The following is a 17,437-nucleotide window of genomic DNA, read 5'->3' on the forward strand; positions in this document are numbered from 1 at the left end:
ACCCAGTTCTCCAGATTAGAGTCCACTTTTACGTCACGCTGGCTCACCACTTTAGGCCACCATATTAAAAAAAATCTGGAGGAAACCTGTTCTCCCTCCTCTCCCCCTCTTACCTATTGGCTGGATGGGTCTCATCCCATTAAACACACTCTGATTTCAACTTGCTAAGGAGAATGAATGGCTACGAGTTGGTTCATTATTTAAGAGTCACTCTCTGGATAAAAAATGCCCCAACTGCAAAGTGCTATCACATACATGCCTACCTTTTGTGGCACAGGACCACTCCCTGTCTTCTCTGGATGTGAGAGACCCTGCCTCTCTGCATTCTGATTGGTCACCGTGAGCACTATATGAGTGCCAGTAGAATCCGTGATAAGGGTAGGGGGAGGTGCTCTTTTGATGAGGTCACTGAAGCCTCCACTTTGCTGGCCAAGGAAAAAATGGGAGGTTTGACTTGACGACTCAGTTGCAGCTGCTGAGACCTCCTGCTTCACCATTACTGCTTTCTTTGGCACAGAGCTTGATTCTGAGGTGTCCATTTGGCTAGTGGTCTGTGTGGGTTTTGATTGGTCAGTTGGGCAGCTAGGCTGCCCTATAGATTGGCAACTCACAAAACTTTTTTCATTCTTGACGTGGATGCCAAAAGCTGGCGGCTTAGGGGCTGGAGCTGCACTTTCCTCCCCAACCACCAGAGGCTGCTGAGACCGTTTTTCCTGCTCCAGCTGCAGCTTCAGCATCTCTACCAGCTGCTGTTTCTGCTTCAGCATGCGGGTGAGTTCCTCAATCTGCTTGTCTTTCTCTTGCAACATCTGGTCTTTGTCCTGGGCCTCCGAGTCTTGGCTACGGTTGACACAAGGCTCTACCCGTGAGACTGGATTCAAACTGCAGCTGGTGGCTTTGGAACTCTCTTCCTTCACCAGGAATTGCACTGGTGATGTTTGCAAGGTGAGCTGAGTCAGAGGAGAGGACACCATCTCCCCAAAGGCGTCGCCACTCGTCGAGTTCTCATCCCCGGCACTCATCAGCGAGCGCTCAGAGGGGGTGGGAGACACAGGCGGAGTGGAGCCTGTGCTGCCAAACTTCACCACCCCATTGCCAGCCACTGCGGCCACCACCACTTCTGCTGAAGCGATACCCGCTCCAACCAGCGCTGGCCCTGTGCCCAGCCTAGCAGCTGGGAAGGCGACCACTACTTCAGCAGCTTTGGGGAGAATTGCTGTGTTGGGCTTTGGAGTGGCGGCTGCACGGCCAGCTGGGCCATTCTGTTCCTGATATGTCTTGAGCCGCTCAATGAGATCTGTCTTGGTACCGGACACAGGCAGCGCCCTCAGCTTCAATTCTTGCTTCAACTCTGCCACCTAACAGACAAGGTCAGAATTAACACAAGCTGATACTTCAATACAAGCTAAACCAAGAGGAGGGTGACGCCCGGCAGTTTTTAAAAACTTTAAGAGAGCAACAGAACTATCACCATGTGGCAATTTAACACCAGCTCCCGAATCTGTCCCTCAAAGCATTTATTTACTCCTTTAGATTGCACTCTGTAGTGAGGAGCCAGAAAGGCTCCCAACACAGTCATTCCCACCTCCATTATATTCTCACAACCACCAAGGTAGATCAGGCTGAGAGTGAAATTCCTTGAGTGGGATGAACCTAGTACTCCCTAACCCTAGTCTGATCCTCTCATCCATGTTTATTCATCCAGCTGCTATTGTAATAGCAGGACAGAGCCAATAACTGCAGTGCCACAAACAGCAAACACACTTATTTTAAAAACCTGATTCCTCCATCACTTTGTATCAGCTATGGTCAAGAGTGCCCAGAGCTCACCTTCATGTCATCCAGATTAGAAGGGAGAGTTCCTGGCTTGCCTGCTGGAGCACTGCTGTTTTGTCGCATCAATCCGTTAGCACTGGAAGAAACAGAAGAGGTGCTGCTGACAGGTGTAGAGAGACTACGCATTGGTGGGGCACTACTGCCACTCTGCTGCTCTCCAGGAGGCCTGAGGGGGAAGGAAAGGGTGGACTGAGTTTTCCATGGCCAAGCTGATCCTAGTGCCCATCTCCACCCACCAATGGGAAGCCAACACCCATTGCAGGTCTCTTCCAAGACTGTCAAGTCACAAAATACAGCAAGTGCAAACGTTCCAGACTTAGTGACTGCTAGGAACATCCATTTTGGCAGCTTTAATTTGTGCTGCTTCCTAGTAGTTGGGGACTGCGCTTCTTATTACAATTCACTAGAAACATTAGGGATTTTGCACAATCATCCATAACCTACACATTGTGAAAGAAGTTATACTGCAAAATGAAGCAGAAAGTTGTAAAATGAATCATATATGCTGATAGTTATATGCTATCAGATGAGCAAGTAGTTTGGATCCCACCTAGAATTTCCACAGGATTATCCATCCCCACCCCCGGGGCAGGAGATCTCAAATTTCCTTCAAGCCATTACTGGGAGCCCCGCATATCCCCAGGGGCAACATTGGGGACTGCCATGGGAGGGGGAAAATAACAAAATTTCCTCGCCTGCTTGTGCCCTCAAAAATGCAAGCCAGGACAGAAGTCACTATCTGGTACTGGGCACAACTAATTAAATACACTAGAGCTCTTAGTTAAATTGAATGGAAATTTTGGCAGACAAAGTAATACTGCCAGGCACTTTTAAGCACTTGCATAAGTATTGCCTTCATAAGGCATAAACCTTCAAACCTACAGTTTCGCCAAACTTCAACACTTCTTCAGTAACTCTGCCACATTCACATAAGAAGGTAATTTTGAAAATGGCAAGTTATACACGTCTATAGATTTGGGATGTGAGGGAATGTGACTGACTAGAAGGGTGAACGGTGTTCAGAAGGAGAGAACAGCGGGCGATGCAACGTGACCACTCTCCTTTGCCGCATTCTGCGGCAAGCCCCCATTTGCTGCTGCAGGTAAAAGAACAGCTAGATAACTGCAGCTCTGATTCCCGTGAAATGGAGAAGAACCAACAGCAGGATGCCAGGACCCGTACTTTGGCGGAGCTGGCAGGATGGTCTGGTAGTTGTAGTGCTGCTGCTGCTGCTGATTCAGAATCTGGAGCTGCAGAAAGAGCTGCTGTTGCTGCAAGATTTTGGCATAAGATGAATCCATGGGAGGGGCTCCTTTGTCTTGCTTTTGGTCCGGTGGGATATATTGGTGGTATTTCAACTTCTTGACTTTTGGCTTTGGTTCCTTGGATTTCTTGCTGCGCTGAGACTTCTCACAGGTGGACTTGGACTGGCTTTGCTATTTTTAAGTTAGAACATAAAGAGATCAAGTAAATGTCAGAAATTATATGTATAACTATAAAGGGTGCAAAGACACAGTAAGGATTAGCCTATACATCAGGATGATTCCATACAAAAAGACCCCCTTTAATAAATTTCTAGGTGAAAGATACATAGAGAGATTCTAACTTAGCTTTGCACTACAATATTCCATATTTTTCAATTTTAAAAATGCTGATTACTTAACCATATGTTACACAATGATGGTTTGTCCTGAATTATCATTAACTGACATATTTGGCAGAATATAAAATTCTTAGCAATTCTCTAAGAGTCATTTCTTGTCTTATGAGGAATATTTATGATTCTACCAAAAGATTACAAGGTTCACAAGAGACCAAAAGGGCTACTATATTAGAGAAGGCACAGATACGTACTGTCCAACACATACTTAAGAAGAAGAATTTCTTTCTCACCACAAGCCTCTGCAAACTCCAAACTACTGCATTTTATTAGGATTAGTGCCAATGGAGAGAACAGACAAGTTCACAGGCTTAATTCCTCTTTAATGCATTACTTTGTAAATGAAGGGACAGTAAAGGGAATCAGCAAAGATGCTCATGGCCGAGACCAGTCTAATACCCATCTCTTGCTGACTTCCATAACAGAGTGAATTTGATTACTGCTCTCAGTTTTAACCCACATATTTACCCTTTGAGCAAAGGCTACCTTAATAAGGGTTGGAAGTGGTTTGGCAGCAGGAGCCACAACTCCATTTGTGAGATTAGGAGGCACTGGAGGTGGCGGTGGTGGCAGGGGGGTTGGTGAATGCTCCCGCAGGAAAGGTGCATCGCAGAGATCTGCACTGGTTTTTAACTGAGACATAACCTGCAAAAGTAAACCACAGCACACAAATCCATGTTAATAGGGTGCCACAAGGCAGAAATTATTTTATGGAGACACACTGCAGAAATGACGGCTGCATTCAGACCAGAAAAACAAAACAAACAAAATACTTTGTTGGCAACAAACACAAGCCAGGAGCTTGGACTTGCATCCCCCTCCCTCTTCCCATTGGTCCTTCATTCAGACTAAAGAGATCCTTGGATCAGAAAGAACAACAGGTTGTTGTGGTATCTAAACTGGCTGCTTCAACAACAGTGATTTGTGTCCTTGCCTACAAACCACAATTAAATCACAATACACAAGGATGGGTAGTAGTGGTGGGATTCAAATAATTTAACAACCGGTTCCGGTGGTGAGATTCAAATAATTTAACAACTGGTTGTTTACAAGCACGATTTTAACAACCGCTTCTGCCAAAGTGGTGCAAACCTGCTGAATCCCACCACTGGTGGGTAGGCAAGAAAAGCAAACCATGGCCCATTATGCATGGAATGCTTTCCTCGGGGCACTTCACTGCGCAGTGGAGTTGTAGCGGGGTCATTTTGCGTTTCTTTATTTACATGCAAAGAGGCACCCCACTGCCTGCTGCCTGCTGCACTCTCCCGGCTCTCAGCATTAACTACTTATTCTGATTCTCTTAACTCTGCCCATCAACTCACTTTTAAAGGCACACATCTCATCACACCTGGTAATGAGAAGATTGCTAGCTTTGTAAAAGCCCTTTCAAATGCTGTTATATCGATATTGCTCTTAAATCAATATTATAGACCCATTCCAAAAATAATCCCTTCCCCAAAATTAAAGAGGCAAAGAAAAGCAGGGGGAAAGGTTGCTCTTTGCCTTCTCGCACAGGGAGATAATGGGATTGGCTGCGCAGTGAGTGTGAGAGGGGAAAAAAGGTGTCTGTAACAGAAGCTCTGTCTCAAAAAAAAATCTCTTCCGCACAGGGCACAGCACCAGTGTATAATCGACCTACGATTTGATAAAGAAGAAGAAGAAGAGTTTGGATTTATATCCCCCCTTTCTCTCCTGTAGGAGACTCAAAGGGGCTTACAATCTCCTTGCCCTTCCCCCCTCACAACAAACACCTCGTGAGGTAGGTGGGGCAGAGAGAGCTCCGAGAAGCTGTGACTAGCCCAAAGTCACCCAGCTGGCGTGTGTGGGAGTGTACAGGCTAATCTGAATTCCCCAGATAAGTCTCCACAGCTCAGGCAGCAGAGCTGTGAATCAAACTCGGTTCCTCCAGATGAGATACACGGCTCTTAACCTCCTACGCCACTGCCCAGTTTAGATATAACACCACATCTGATTAGTTCTAAACCAGCCAACCTACAATCTGAAGCCAGAGGACTTCTTGGCTCGTTCTCCTCACAAACAAATCACAGTTTGCTCAGAGTGCATAAACCGACACAGGCCTTTTTAAAAACATTTTGTTTCTTAGACATACACGTACACCTAGAAATAGAGTTCTATGAAAAACACAGCTCCCAGTATTAAAGACCAAGACCAGAATTCCAGTCCTTTCTTCAGTTGTGTTATCAGAAGCATCCATATCTACTTGTTATCCTCCATAAAATAAGCTGTTAGTACCTTTTTAAGATTCAGGTACCAGAGGTTTTTTGGATGTTTGGTTTTTAAATATGTTATCACCACTGATCATTTGCTTCACATTTTTCCTCCACTGTTCAGGGCACCCAGTGTTGCTTGAGAACAACGAGGCTGTGGACTGCAACAGGAGCCAACAGTACATTCTCACCTGAGGAGGGGATACCACTGTGGGAGTGGGAAGCAACTCGCCAACCCGAGCTTCCATTGGGGATGGCACAGACCCTTGGGATTCATGGCTGGCCGGCTGTTCTGGGGACAGGGCATCACTGCTGTCCTCATCGAAGGAGGAGCTATCCGCTACCTTTGGGTAGTTTACTTGCCCCACTGAAAACGATAAAAGCCAAGTTCATTCACCACACAACAGGCAGTATGAATCAATTGCAGTTAGCACGACAGACGTCTGGGCCTCGTGAAACAAATTGAGGAATGAAAAAGTAAACATTATGTATCTCCTTCACAATGGATATCATCAATGGACAAGAAATGGATTAACAGAAATGCTGCCTCTGCATAGCAAATGGAACAACCTTTTTGTTATATCCAGGCTTAAACCAAACTCACAAGAAAGTAAGCCAGCACCAGAAATCTTGTATTTGTTTTTCAGGAAGGCATCACAATGGATCATTGTTCTCCATGTCAACTATGCTAAGTAATTTTTCTTTTAGTATCCAAAAAAATTTGCAGACTTCCATGAGGAAACAAAAGCTCTTTCACAGATACCTGCAATATTCTGACAGCTGCCTTGAACATTCTCCCCTTTTGAAAGCACAACATGTTTGTATGTTTTAAACATGTATGTTAGCCGTGCTGAGCCCGGCTTAGGCCGGGAAGGGTGAGATATTAAATCAAAATAAAATAAACATGTGTATGTGAAATGTGATGGTGTGTATGTGATAGTGCTTTACAAGCTGAGAGTTCTGGGCTGCTATTAGTACTTGTAGATTCTGTACAGCATCTCCAACCTTAATAAAAAATATTCCCATATTTCCTTGCAGGTTCCTTGCCGTGAAATGGGGCAGGGGTGCAGACAAGATCTCTTCACGAGTGATTCATCAGCAGAAAACAGAAAAACTGCCCACAGACATAAAAGGAATTGTCAAGAACGTTAGGTCAACAGAGGGAATTCCTTCACACCAGGCTTATTTGTGCTACTTTCCAGCACTTTCTTACTCTGTTCCAAAAAAGATACATGGTCTCAAATTAACACACAGAGACTATTTCTGCCTATTAATTTATATAAAGGAGAAATCAGCTACTCATGTGTAAATCCTTAGCCATCCCTCCTTAGCCACTTACTCCCAACATCTGCCCATATTTGTTCTCCAGCATTTTGCTTTCATCTTTTCCCCCATCAACTCATTGTGTGTGCGTGCTTCTTTCTCTGATTGGCCCAGAATCCTTCAGATTAATGGCTGCTAATAAGTAGACAGATTTTCAGGTAAGACCACAAAACGCAGAAGCAGAAAAAGACAACAAACCTACTGCGCCTCCTGAGTCATGGAGATCAACGACATTCCTGCTATTCCAATAGCTTTGCTTGGAAAAAAGACCCTGATACTTCCAACTGAATTGTAATGGAATTCTTTCATTCTGTTTCTAACTAAGGCTACGGACAAAATAAGCATTTCCACATACTGGGAATGAGTTGTAACTTGCTGTTATCTCCAACGCATACACAGAGACCTCCTTTTGCCACCAGCCTTACCAATGATCGCTTCCTTCAGGCTCGATTCCACAGGCAGAATATTCTTCTCTACCAACTCCATGGGGCCTGGCCGCTGGGCAATCTTCTCATTGAGATCATCAGCCAGCCTGGCCCTCTTCAACTTCAGCTGCTTGGCCTGCAGGGAAGGTTCAGCAGATGTCTCTGTGCGGGTAAAGCAGCAACAACAGGATCAGTACTGAAAGCAATCACAATCCACCCTCTTCTGGAGCAGACCTGGACAAATTGGAACGAATGGGAGAAGCTCACTCTCCAGCCCACCTCAACATGAATGAGTGAGCGTCTTTCACCACAACACCAATCCTGTGTGTTAGAAACCCAATCAGGCCACAGCATTCAGAACCTTATCAATAATGGAAAAAAAAACCCTGTTCATTACTAACCCAAATGGATCCTTTGCTTTTACGAACACCTCTGACTTAAACATGTAGCCAGGTATCTTGTTCAGGAGAAGTAACTTTGATGAATGGTGCTTAGTTTGTCATAGCCCTTTTCCCCACAGCTATCTCTGGAAGGCCACATGACACATTTCTAAAGCAAGGGTATCGTGTTTTTTTTTTAAACAATGCAATAATAATACAAGTTAAATGTCTGGAGTCTCTTTAAACCAATGTGTTGTGCTACAGTATTTGGCCAGGATTGTAGAATAGTAGAATGAAACAAATGACACACACATCATAAACAGCTTAGACCCTGGACACAGATGAGTACGGAGTGTGCCTGTTCGCCCTATAACCACTGTAAGCATACATCATAAACACATGTGGACACGGAAACATCTTTTGTGAAAGAGGCAGATAATCTATCTGCAAGACAGCACAAGAATGAGTTCTCAGTCTCACAGTCCATTTTCCTGGCCCTATTAATTCATCCCCAACTGAATAAAAACAAAGGGAATGAATGCCACTTCGGTAGCTGTGAAAGGAGACAGTTCATCATACTAGCTGTCCACTGGGGACCATACCTTCTAGGATGTGCATTCTCACCAACTCTGATCTCTCTGGCCGGGACCGGATCTTCCGTTTCAAGTAGTCCTCTGTCTGCAGGGCAAACACCACAATACATGCTGATCCCAAGCAGAGCAAACAAACAGCCTGAGAATTTAATAGCTAAAAAATGAATCTTGGATTGTTGGACATATGGCAACAGCTGTTCTATCAGGCTTAAACTGGCCCTGACACTGGAGAATGCAAAGAACCATCTCACCCACTCACTAGGCAGGCTGTTCCTATAGACCTTAACTGGAAAACCTGAAGTTACCAAACTTAAGAGCCAAGAGCTGTTAGAGAGGCTTAAATTGTAATATATTAAATGTCTGTTTCCTTGGAATAAAGGAAGGGTAAGGAAGCAATCTATTGGTTGGGAAATTCAGTCAAAACCAGTCCCATGTCTTGAAAGACCAATCTCCAGATACTTTATAGGGCAACAAAGTTTGAATTGTCTTACCAAGCTCTAGTTCTAATGCTTCCAATGTTAAAAAGCCATCTAGTAGCCAAAGCATTCAGAATAAGGCAATGGTTAGAGAACTACCATGTTTCTCCGAAAATAAGACCTACCCCGAAAATAAGCCCTATCATGATTTTTCAGGATTTTTGGAGGAGGCTTAAAATATAAGCCCTACTCCAAAAATAAGCCCTACCGGTAATTACAGATCAGGATGGTGTGATCCAGCAGGGTGCTTCCTGCCAATAAGGATGCAGCTTGCATCACACATGACAGGGAAGAAATGGGGCTGCCGAGAGTCCGCCTTAATGAATTGTGAAGGTGCCGTATTTCCCCTAAAATAAGTCCTGATGCATCTTTTGGTGCAAAAGTTAATATAAGACCCTGTCTCATTTTAGGGGAAACACAGTAAGATCTGATTAACCTAAGTTCAAACTGCTCTGAAGCTCAATGGGTGACGCTACACCAATCATACTCTCTCAGACTAACCTGCTTGACAGGGTTGTTGTGGGTTTAAAATGGAGAAAGGACACCCCTACACACTGCCCTGCTCTCTTTGGAAGAAGAACAGGCGAAAACTGTACTTTCAGATAAAAATGAACTTCTCACCAGCTCTCCAGCAGGCCCTGATATTCCTAAGGAACGGAACCTGTGTTTAGCTTATTTTTAAAAAACTCAAAATCTTTTCGTTTCTGTTTTATCAAGGCAATGCAGCAGGCATTAGATGAATCAAGTAAATTGTAAGGCAGGTAAAGAGGAACACTATCTCATGTCAAGGGCTTGGAGCTTCAGACTCTAATTCAATGTCATATATACTGTCAAAGGCTTTCACGGCCGGATTCAACTGCTTGTGGTGGGTTTTCTGGGCTGTGTGGCCATGGTCTGGTACCAGACCATAGCCACACAGCTCTGAAAACCCACCACAACCAGATCATGTCATAACTCAGATAGTGTACAGAATGAAAACACTCAAGGTTCTCAAGAGAATATCAGTTGCTTAGAACAGTGGTTCTCAACTTGTGGGTCATGACCCATTTGGGGGTCAAATGACCCTTTCACAGGCGTCTCCTAAGACTCTCTGCATCAGTGTTCTCCATCTGTAAACTGGATAAATGTTAGGGTTGGGGGTCACCACATCATGAGGAACTGTATAAAAGGGTCGTGGCATTAGGAAGGTTGAGAACCACTGGCTTAGAAGGACTTTAGACCAAGATTTGGAAGACACTACGAATACCTAGAATAACAACCCTTAAAAAAATTGATAGCTTACCCTGGCCCGTTCCAAACTTCTCCTCTGTTCATGAAATGCAGCTGGACTTTTCAGAGCTGTTGGGAAGACAACAACCGAATTGAACAAGTTGGTCCCTCTTCTTTCAAAATGTGACCCAGGCTACTTTAAGGTCATCCATCAGGGTACAGGGAGTGCTTCCTGCATGTGCCTAACATGTGGACCAGGTCATTAACTGATGTAAACCCACCACTTGATGTCTGGCCAATCTAAACCAGCTGAGAGCCCATTTTCAAAGGTTTTGTTTAAAAATATATGCTATTGTTTAAAATACATGCAACCTTTCCTCTATCTGTTTGCCAAAACAAATGACCACCACACAATTTCAGGGGGGAACAGAACAGAATACTTCAGCACCATATTGCGCAACACACAAGATGAATAAAATCTGTTGACATCTCTATACTCACCCCACATACAACTACATATATTAGGATGATCCCCCAATTTGATTTATAATTTATAGTAGACCCACACCCCAAAAAAGGCGGGAAACAAGCCAAGTAAAAGTATTTGTCTACCAACACATAAAAAAGGCAGAAAATTTAAGGAGTGGGTTTGATTCACAGCCAGTGTTTCCTCTCTCACTTTCTTTCCCCTCCCCTGGAGCACTGCCAAGACAGGTCCTATTTTAAGACACTGATCAGCTGCTGCCCAGCACTGTACAATGTCGGAAGAATCCTTTGGCACGGCTTTCCCTACCAGATTCCAATAAGTTCACTAATAATATTGATGCCCGACAATGCAGCTTTCCTTAATACATTACAGTAGTACATTTCAACCATGTTCTGTATGCAAGAATGCCATTATCTTTCCAAAGAGGAATACAAAAGAAAAGAGATATTATTGCAAGGATTTCACACTAACCCAACCCATAATATTCCTTATGAAAAGAGATGATCCATACTGAAAATTGTGCATTACGAATTCCGACAGAACAACAGAAAGATGCAAACTCTAACAGCTAGAACACTTTGCGTAATATAACATGTAATCAGGGTAATAATTTTAATAATATGTCAGAACTTGCCCTGATCTAGACTGGACTAGAGATGCACAGAAAGAGAAAATGTGGGTTGAAATGGAGACGCTGTCATGATATAGCCATAAACCGTTGTGCAGATACTGCACTTGAAAGAGCTACACTTCAAAGAGTTGTGGTCTCTTATCTGTTACAAATCCACCACATTCCATAGGCGTTATTCAATTTTAATATGTCATTACATATTAACTGGAAGAGGTTTTGATGGATCTTTTCCACAATTTACAGGAAATACCTATCCACTCCTCCCTAGCTGTGCTGTTTATAGGTTTGTGTGTTTTACATACATACAAACACACACAAAAATATGTTTTAATGCCTTGTTTGCCACCTTGGGGACCCTGATTGGTTGGAAAGACGGCATATAAATGTTTTATAGAAATAAATGCATACACCAAGCTACTTAACACACTCTTAACTTCATTTATGTGTGCACTACAGAGTTAGTACATTTTTTGTTTTTCTGCCAGGAAGACTCTCTACTGATTACAATTTATTGTAAGAGCACCTCTTACAAAATGCCAAACAAAAAGTATTCTGGTTTTCAAACACTCTACAATAAAACCACATGAGTGTAGCAACATGGACAACCTAACTACCAAGAATGATTCTAGTTAGGATGATGAAAGATAATAAGTCCAAGAAAAGAAGATAAGCAGCACAGGCAACTGGGCTAAACTGCTCTCCCCAGAGGCAGGAAAGAACTGAGGAGAGAGAGCAGTCTGCCTGGCAACAGGAAACAAGAAATTTGATCCTGCCTCTCTGATAGGAACGTGGGAAACAACCAGATGTCCTGGGGGGTGAGAAAAAGAACTGAAGCAGCAGAAAACAATCTTCAACATGACATCCCTTCAAATATTTAAACATGGCTATCATGTCACCCCTTAGCCTTCTCTTCTCCAGACTAAACAGAACTTCTACCACTTCGGTTGCCCTCCTCCGGACACTCTCCAGCTTATCAATATCCTTCTTGACTTGTAGTGCCAGAACTGGACACAGTAAAATAGAACGGACTTATTCTTTAAATTTCTGTACCCTGATTTATCCCGCAGGTATCATTTTGGCAATATAAAATAACACAAAGAGAATTTTATGTTTCCATGTATAGACTTTTATTCATAATGGTTTTCTAGTTCAAAATACACACTAGTGGCTCACTGCACAAATGAGACAAGGTGTAGTAGTCATTCTTCTGAGCTACATGTAAGGCTAGGTGACCTGAATGACTTTCCTCAAGATGCTTCCACTATGTGCCTCTCCCCCACCAGAATTTCAAAATGCCCTGGAGGAACAGGTAGCAGCTTGATATGCAGTCAGAGAACTTGCTGAATAAAAGCTTATGTGCTGTTTTTGCAGGGCTCCCAGAAGAACACAGGGCCCAGGAAGAACACCTGATGAATGCACGGGGGCAAATGGGCAGTTTCAGTTCTATTTCTCTAGAATTGTTATGTACCACAGCAAGGCACACAATAGCATCAGCGGTTGAGCAACAGAAAGGAATAATGACTAACCATACTACCCTGTCCGCCACACCCTCTGCAAAAGCCCTCTCAGTATGCCCCTGCTTTTGGAAGGAAGACGAATGGCAACCAGAGCAACGGATGTTTCAGTGGTGGCACCTTATCTGGGGAATTCCCTTTCTGGTGAGGCATTCAAAGGCCTACACTACTTTCTTTAAGGATAAACCTTTGCTTCTAATTAAGGTTATTTTATGGTCTGGCTGTGTTTTTGAATGCTAGGTTTCTATCGTTTATGCTGTTTTAAGTTTCTATCGTGTTTGATACTGCAAACTGTCTTGGGCAAGTTTCCTAGAGGGGAGGCATAGATATTTTCCAAGTAGATACACACATACATAAATAATTAAGATGTTGTCTTTCAGTGAACACCCAAAGGCAGATTTTAGCCCAATTCATTATAATCTCTCAGAAAAAACACTCTAGTCTGTATTTCTCTCCAGTCTGTACCCTAATTTGTACTCTCCAGCACTGGCACTAATACAAAATACAGAAATTTCATGTCTGACCTCTGAAAATACCAAAAGGGAACAAATCTCTATTTACTGCCCCCTACCATTCTTTTGGAAGGAAATGATATCTGAAAAGGATCACTGCAACAGTATCAGACTTCATCCAAACTAACTAAACAGTGTACATTTTTCTTGGCTGGCTAAAAAGGACATTGGAAATGGCCTGGAACTGTCAAACAATTATAGCATGTCAGTTAAAAAGCCGAAAGACTTTTCCCACCATGAAGCCTTAAAATGAAACCTAGATGCAAGTAGCCATATTTACAAACAGCATTGACACCCCCACAATGACTTTGAGAAATGAATTGTCAATATTTGGAACTTTCATTTTTAAAAGCCCTTTGATCTTCAAGAATATGGCAAAGAATGTGAAGACATGTTAGAAGACGCAGCTAAGACTTAGTATCCAGATCAAATTAACAGTTAAGATATTCATTGTAAATTATTAATTTCTGCGTTGTAATGTGCCTATTTTGTTGACAAGGTCTTGCAGGAGTGGCAAAATATTGGTGCTGTTTTTATATGAGCAAGTAAAAAGCCAAAGTTTTAAAAGTGACAAAATGATTTACTGCATGACGTACAAGCTGAAGTATGGATTTTTTTTAATATTCAAGAGAATCTTTGCTTCTGTTAGCTTAAGAAATAGAGCAAATTGCTTAAAGAAGGACACCCTGTACCTTTACAAAAAGCCAGATGTGGTAGATTTTGAGTCCAGGGGCACTTCAGAGACAAACATGATTATTGGGGTACACATTTTTGAGAGCCAAAGCTTCCTTTGTCAGAAGATAACTACGTAAAACTAATTGTGGTAGTTGCTGGTATTTCTACAATTGCAAAGCTGCCTTCTACCACCTTCACTAGAAATTTTAAAGAGCCTATATTATTAGGGAAACGGTAAATGATAATGGAAATTTAACATGTAGAAATGTATTTTGAAAAAGCATTCTTCCTTCTTAACTAAATTAAAATTACTAAATGCACTAACAACCACCAAATTACTTTTTGTACAACACTGAAAGTCACAAATCTCACCTAAAATACAACAGTTGCGACTTATGGATTTATTATGTGAAACAATTAAAACTCTTAAAAACAAAAAAGTAAGAAAACTTAAAGAAGTTTGGTTTCTCTTACTGGTAGATGTAACAAATAAATGCTCTATACCTAATTTTATACTGAACTATAATTTTACCTAGATATAGGTATAGTTGGTTTAATGAGATCAGCACACCTATAATTAATACAATGAACATATTGGGAAAATTGTGCTTAGGAGTATATTTTAAATTGATTTATCATGCCTTTGGTATTTATTTACTGTGTACTTATTATTTAACGTGTATAAAGAATTTACAACTTAATAGGCATTTATCTTCAGCCCATTTGATATTAATTGGATGTTTATTAGGTATTTAATATAACAACTAGCGGGGCCCAGCCACGCGTTGTTGTGGTTTATTGTGGTGAAATGGAAAAGAAACAGTAGCAACAAATCAATTGCAGAGGCCAGCAGTACGTGCTCATGCAAACACGCAGCCTGATACTGTGCGATGTCATTGATGTGTGTGCCCGCATTCCTTGGGGGAGATGAGCACCCCGTCCCTCTGCGTATCTTGAAGGCTTCAAGCCCATGGTCGCTGTACCTGGGAGTAAGTTTGGTTGGTGGCAATGGTTGTCGCTTCTGAGGAAACCCTCTGAGGGGCACGACGCAGCCATTCAAAGTATGTCACGGTTGCTGTACTGAGCTTACTCCTGAATAATGTGTGCCTGGTTTTCTTAACTGTAACCACAGTATTCAGGGAATCTAGGGTGCCTGGCCCCTCCCTCCCGTCCCTTGCATGTCGCCCCCTCTCTCTTCCCTCCTCACTTCTCTTCCCTTGCATGCCACCCCTCCCCCTCCCTCCCCTTTCCCTCCGCTAGGGTGGGTGGGTCATATCAAGATGCTGGGCCCCCTGCCTACCCTCCCTTGCATGCCACCCCTCACTGTCTCCCCTCTCTCACTTCTCTTCCTTTGCATGCCTCCCCCTCTGTCCCTTTCCTCCCCCTCCCCCCTTGCATGCCACCCCTCCCTCCTTCCCCCTCCCTCCCTTCCCTGTCCCTTGTGTGTATGTGTGTGTATGTGTTTCACTTCCACTCAAGTTACTGCCTATGTGCTGTTTTCACTGCTCCTATCTGGCCATCTGAGCGAACATTCTAAGCAGCACGAACATTCTAAGGGTGACAGTTACACACAGGCAGCTGCATGTCCTTCACCATGGAGTGCCAGGAAAAAGGCATTTTACCTGGGCCAGGTGTGAAATTTCAGGTATGTGAACATCTAAAAACACTCTCACCTGGCTGACTATAGAGGCTGGGAATTTTCAGAGGAATTGGCCCAGCAGTTACTGAGGTATACTGTCATCAACAAAAACACTGTTAGCTTTTTATATATATAGATTATCGCTAGGTTCCTTTGGTGCTCACAAATATTTTTCCTGCATATTTGTTATAATTTTTTTAATCTGTTGCTCTTGCTCCAACCTAAGAACTATTTTAAGAGACACATTTTAAGCTGCTCGTTGTTTTATGCTTTTTTTCTCCTCCAGTCAGGTTCTAAAATGCTTGGTTTTTTAATAGCTTGTAATTATCGGTGAGGAGTTTTATGGCTGTATTTTTATGTTATAATTTGTAAGCCACCTTGAGTAGATTCTCTGGAAAGGCAGCAGGGAAATATTACAAATAAATAAATAACCTAATTTGTTAAGTAGTCACATATTGTTTGGGAACTAAGTCATATTGCAATCTACTGAAGTTAATTAATGTTATCAGTACCCATACTGATAAGAAACTGAATAAACATTTTTACAGAATTTCTTAACAAAACAACTTAATGACAGGTAGACAACAGAGACACTTTGTGAAGAAGAGCTAATTTGCAACAGAAGACTTTGCACTAGTACACTGAATGTAAGGGAGTCATATATAGACCTGGGGCACAAGAGTTACTGATACCATAAAATTCAGGCAAAACAGATTATACAGAGTTAATGTTTGTAACAGATTGCCATTGGGTACAAGGAGAACAGGCAGTATAATTAGGTTTTAGAAGGCTTCATTCAATCCATTACAAGTCATCAACCCTGCCGGTCAAGGCATACATGGGAACCATGAAGGTGTTCTTAAGCCTTTGATTGCCAGATGGTGGGAATGAATTTTTTAAAATGACATACTTATTCTTCGATGCATCTGTTGCATTAGAAAGACTAAAGCCAGTGTATTATACTATAGTATGATCACTAAAAGCCTGAAATATATTATCTACATGGGCTCAGAGTAAAACTATAATGTTATACTGAAAATAGAAGCCATGCACTGTTTTCATTTCCGTAACATCTGATAGAATTTACCCACATACTTTTAGATTTTGGACTTGATGGTAAAGTATACTTCAAAAACTATGCTTCAGCTTGTTTTGGGACCTCCCCCTCAGACAGACTGAGCCCATCAGCCAGGGCCCTTCTGCCCCCAAGTCCAGATCCAACAGCACCACTGCTGAACAACACACATTCAATGCAAACTTTTAAGAGTTTTATCTTGCCCTGAAGGGCTTCATATTTTCTTTCTTCGAAAATATCCGCCATGTCCAAAAACACATGCATGACCTATTAAGAGGTTTCACAATTAAAAGCTGTTCTGTGGGTTTTCTTCAAGGGAAAAAGGTAATATTTCATAATATTTCATTTCCTTCCTTTTTTGCAGATCCATATTATAATCCACATAGATTATGTTCATCAAATTGACGAACATGGATGGGGCGGGGGGGGGGGGGAGAGAAAGTTATTGTAAAAAATCCCTGTATTGATGTAGCAAGTAATTAAGCTACCACTGGAACAAACACACCTCTAAAGCAGACTTTTCCCACCATCCCCTTCCCCAAGTGATTGCCTGTGACCATCAAAAAGGCAAAAGGCACTTCATTTTAGGCAAAAGACCAAGAAGTCCAGACTATAACACTGGAGAGATAAATGCCCATACTCTCATAATCCAATGCACTGGAGACCCTGCGACTTTATCAACAATTGAATGCATGGTATGTAGACAACTGTGCATGGCCATATTTGTAGATATTTTGAAACATTTGATAGACGCTTACCTGCAGATTTACTACC

General features: G+C 42.4%; 1 protein-coding gene across 3 annotated transcripts in view; it reads right to left on the bottom strand.

Annotated features, from left to right (window-relative positions):
• The window catches only part of MRTFA (myocardin related transcription factor A), a 76,520-nt gene that overhangs the window by 7,300 nt on the left and 51,783 nt on the right, over positions 1–17,437 (bottom strand). For 2 of the 3 annotated variants that reach the window (XM_048502488.1, XM_048502487.1), the window contains exons 3-10: positions 10,204–10,259; positions 8,455–8,530; positions 7,473–7,634; positions 5,916–6,091; positions 3,983–4,141; positions 3,019–3,272; positions 1,831–2,002; positions 264–1,358 (exon numbers count right to left, since the gene is read on the bottom strand). In XM_048502488.1, coding sequence (XP_048358445.1) covers positions 264–1,358; positions 1,831–2,002; positions 3,019–3,272; positions 3,983–4,141; positions 5,916–6,091; positions 7,473–7,634; positions 8,455–8,530; positions 10,204–10,259 — 2,150 coding nt within the window. The remainder of the gene's footprint in view (positions 1–263; positions 1,359–1,830; positions 2,003–3,018; positions 3,273–3,982; positions 4,142–5,915; positions 6,092–7,472; positions 7,635–8,454; positions 8,531–10,203; positions 10,260–17,437) is intronic. The other variant, XM_048502489.1, reaches the window with a different exon arrangement.

Source organism: Sphaerodactylus townsendi, linkage group LG06 (assembly GCF_021028975.2).
Source record: "Sphaerodactylus townsendi isolate TG3544 linkage group LG06, MPM_Stown_v2.3, whole genome shotgun sequence".
Taxonomy (NCBI): domain Eukaryota; kingdom Metazoa; phylum Chordata; class Lepidosauria; order Squamata; family Sphaerodactylidae; genus Sphaerodactylus; species Sphaerodactylus townsendi.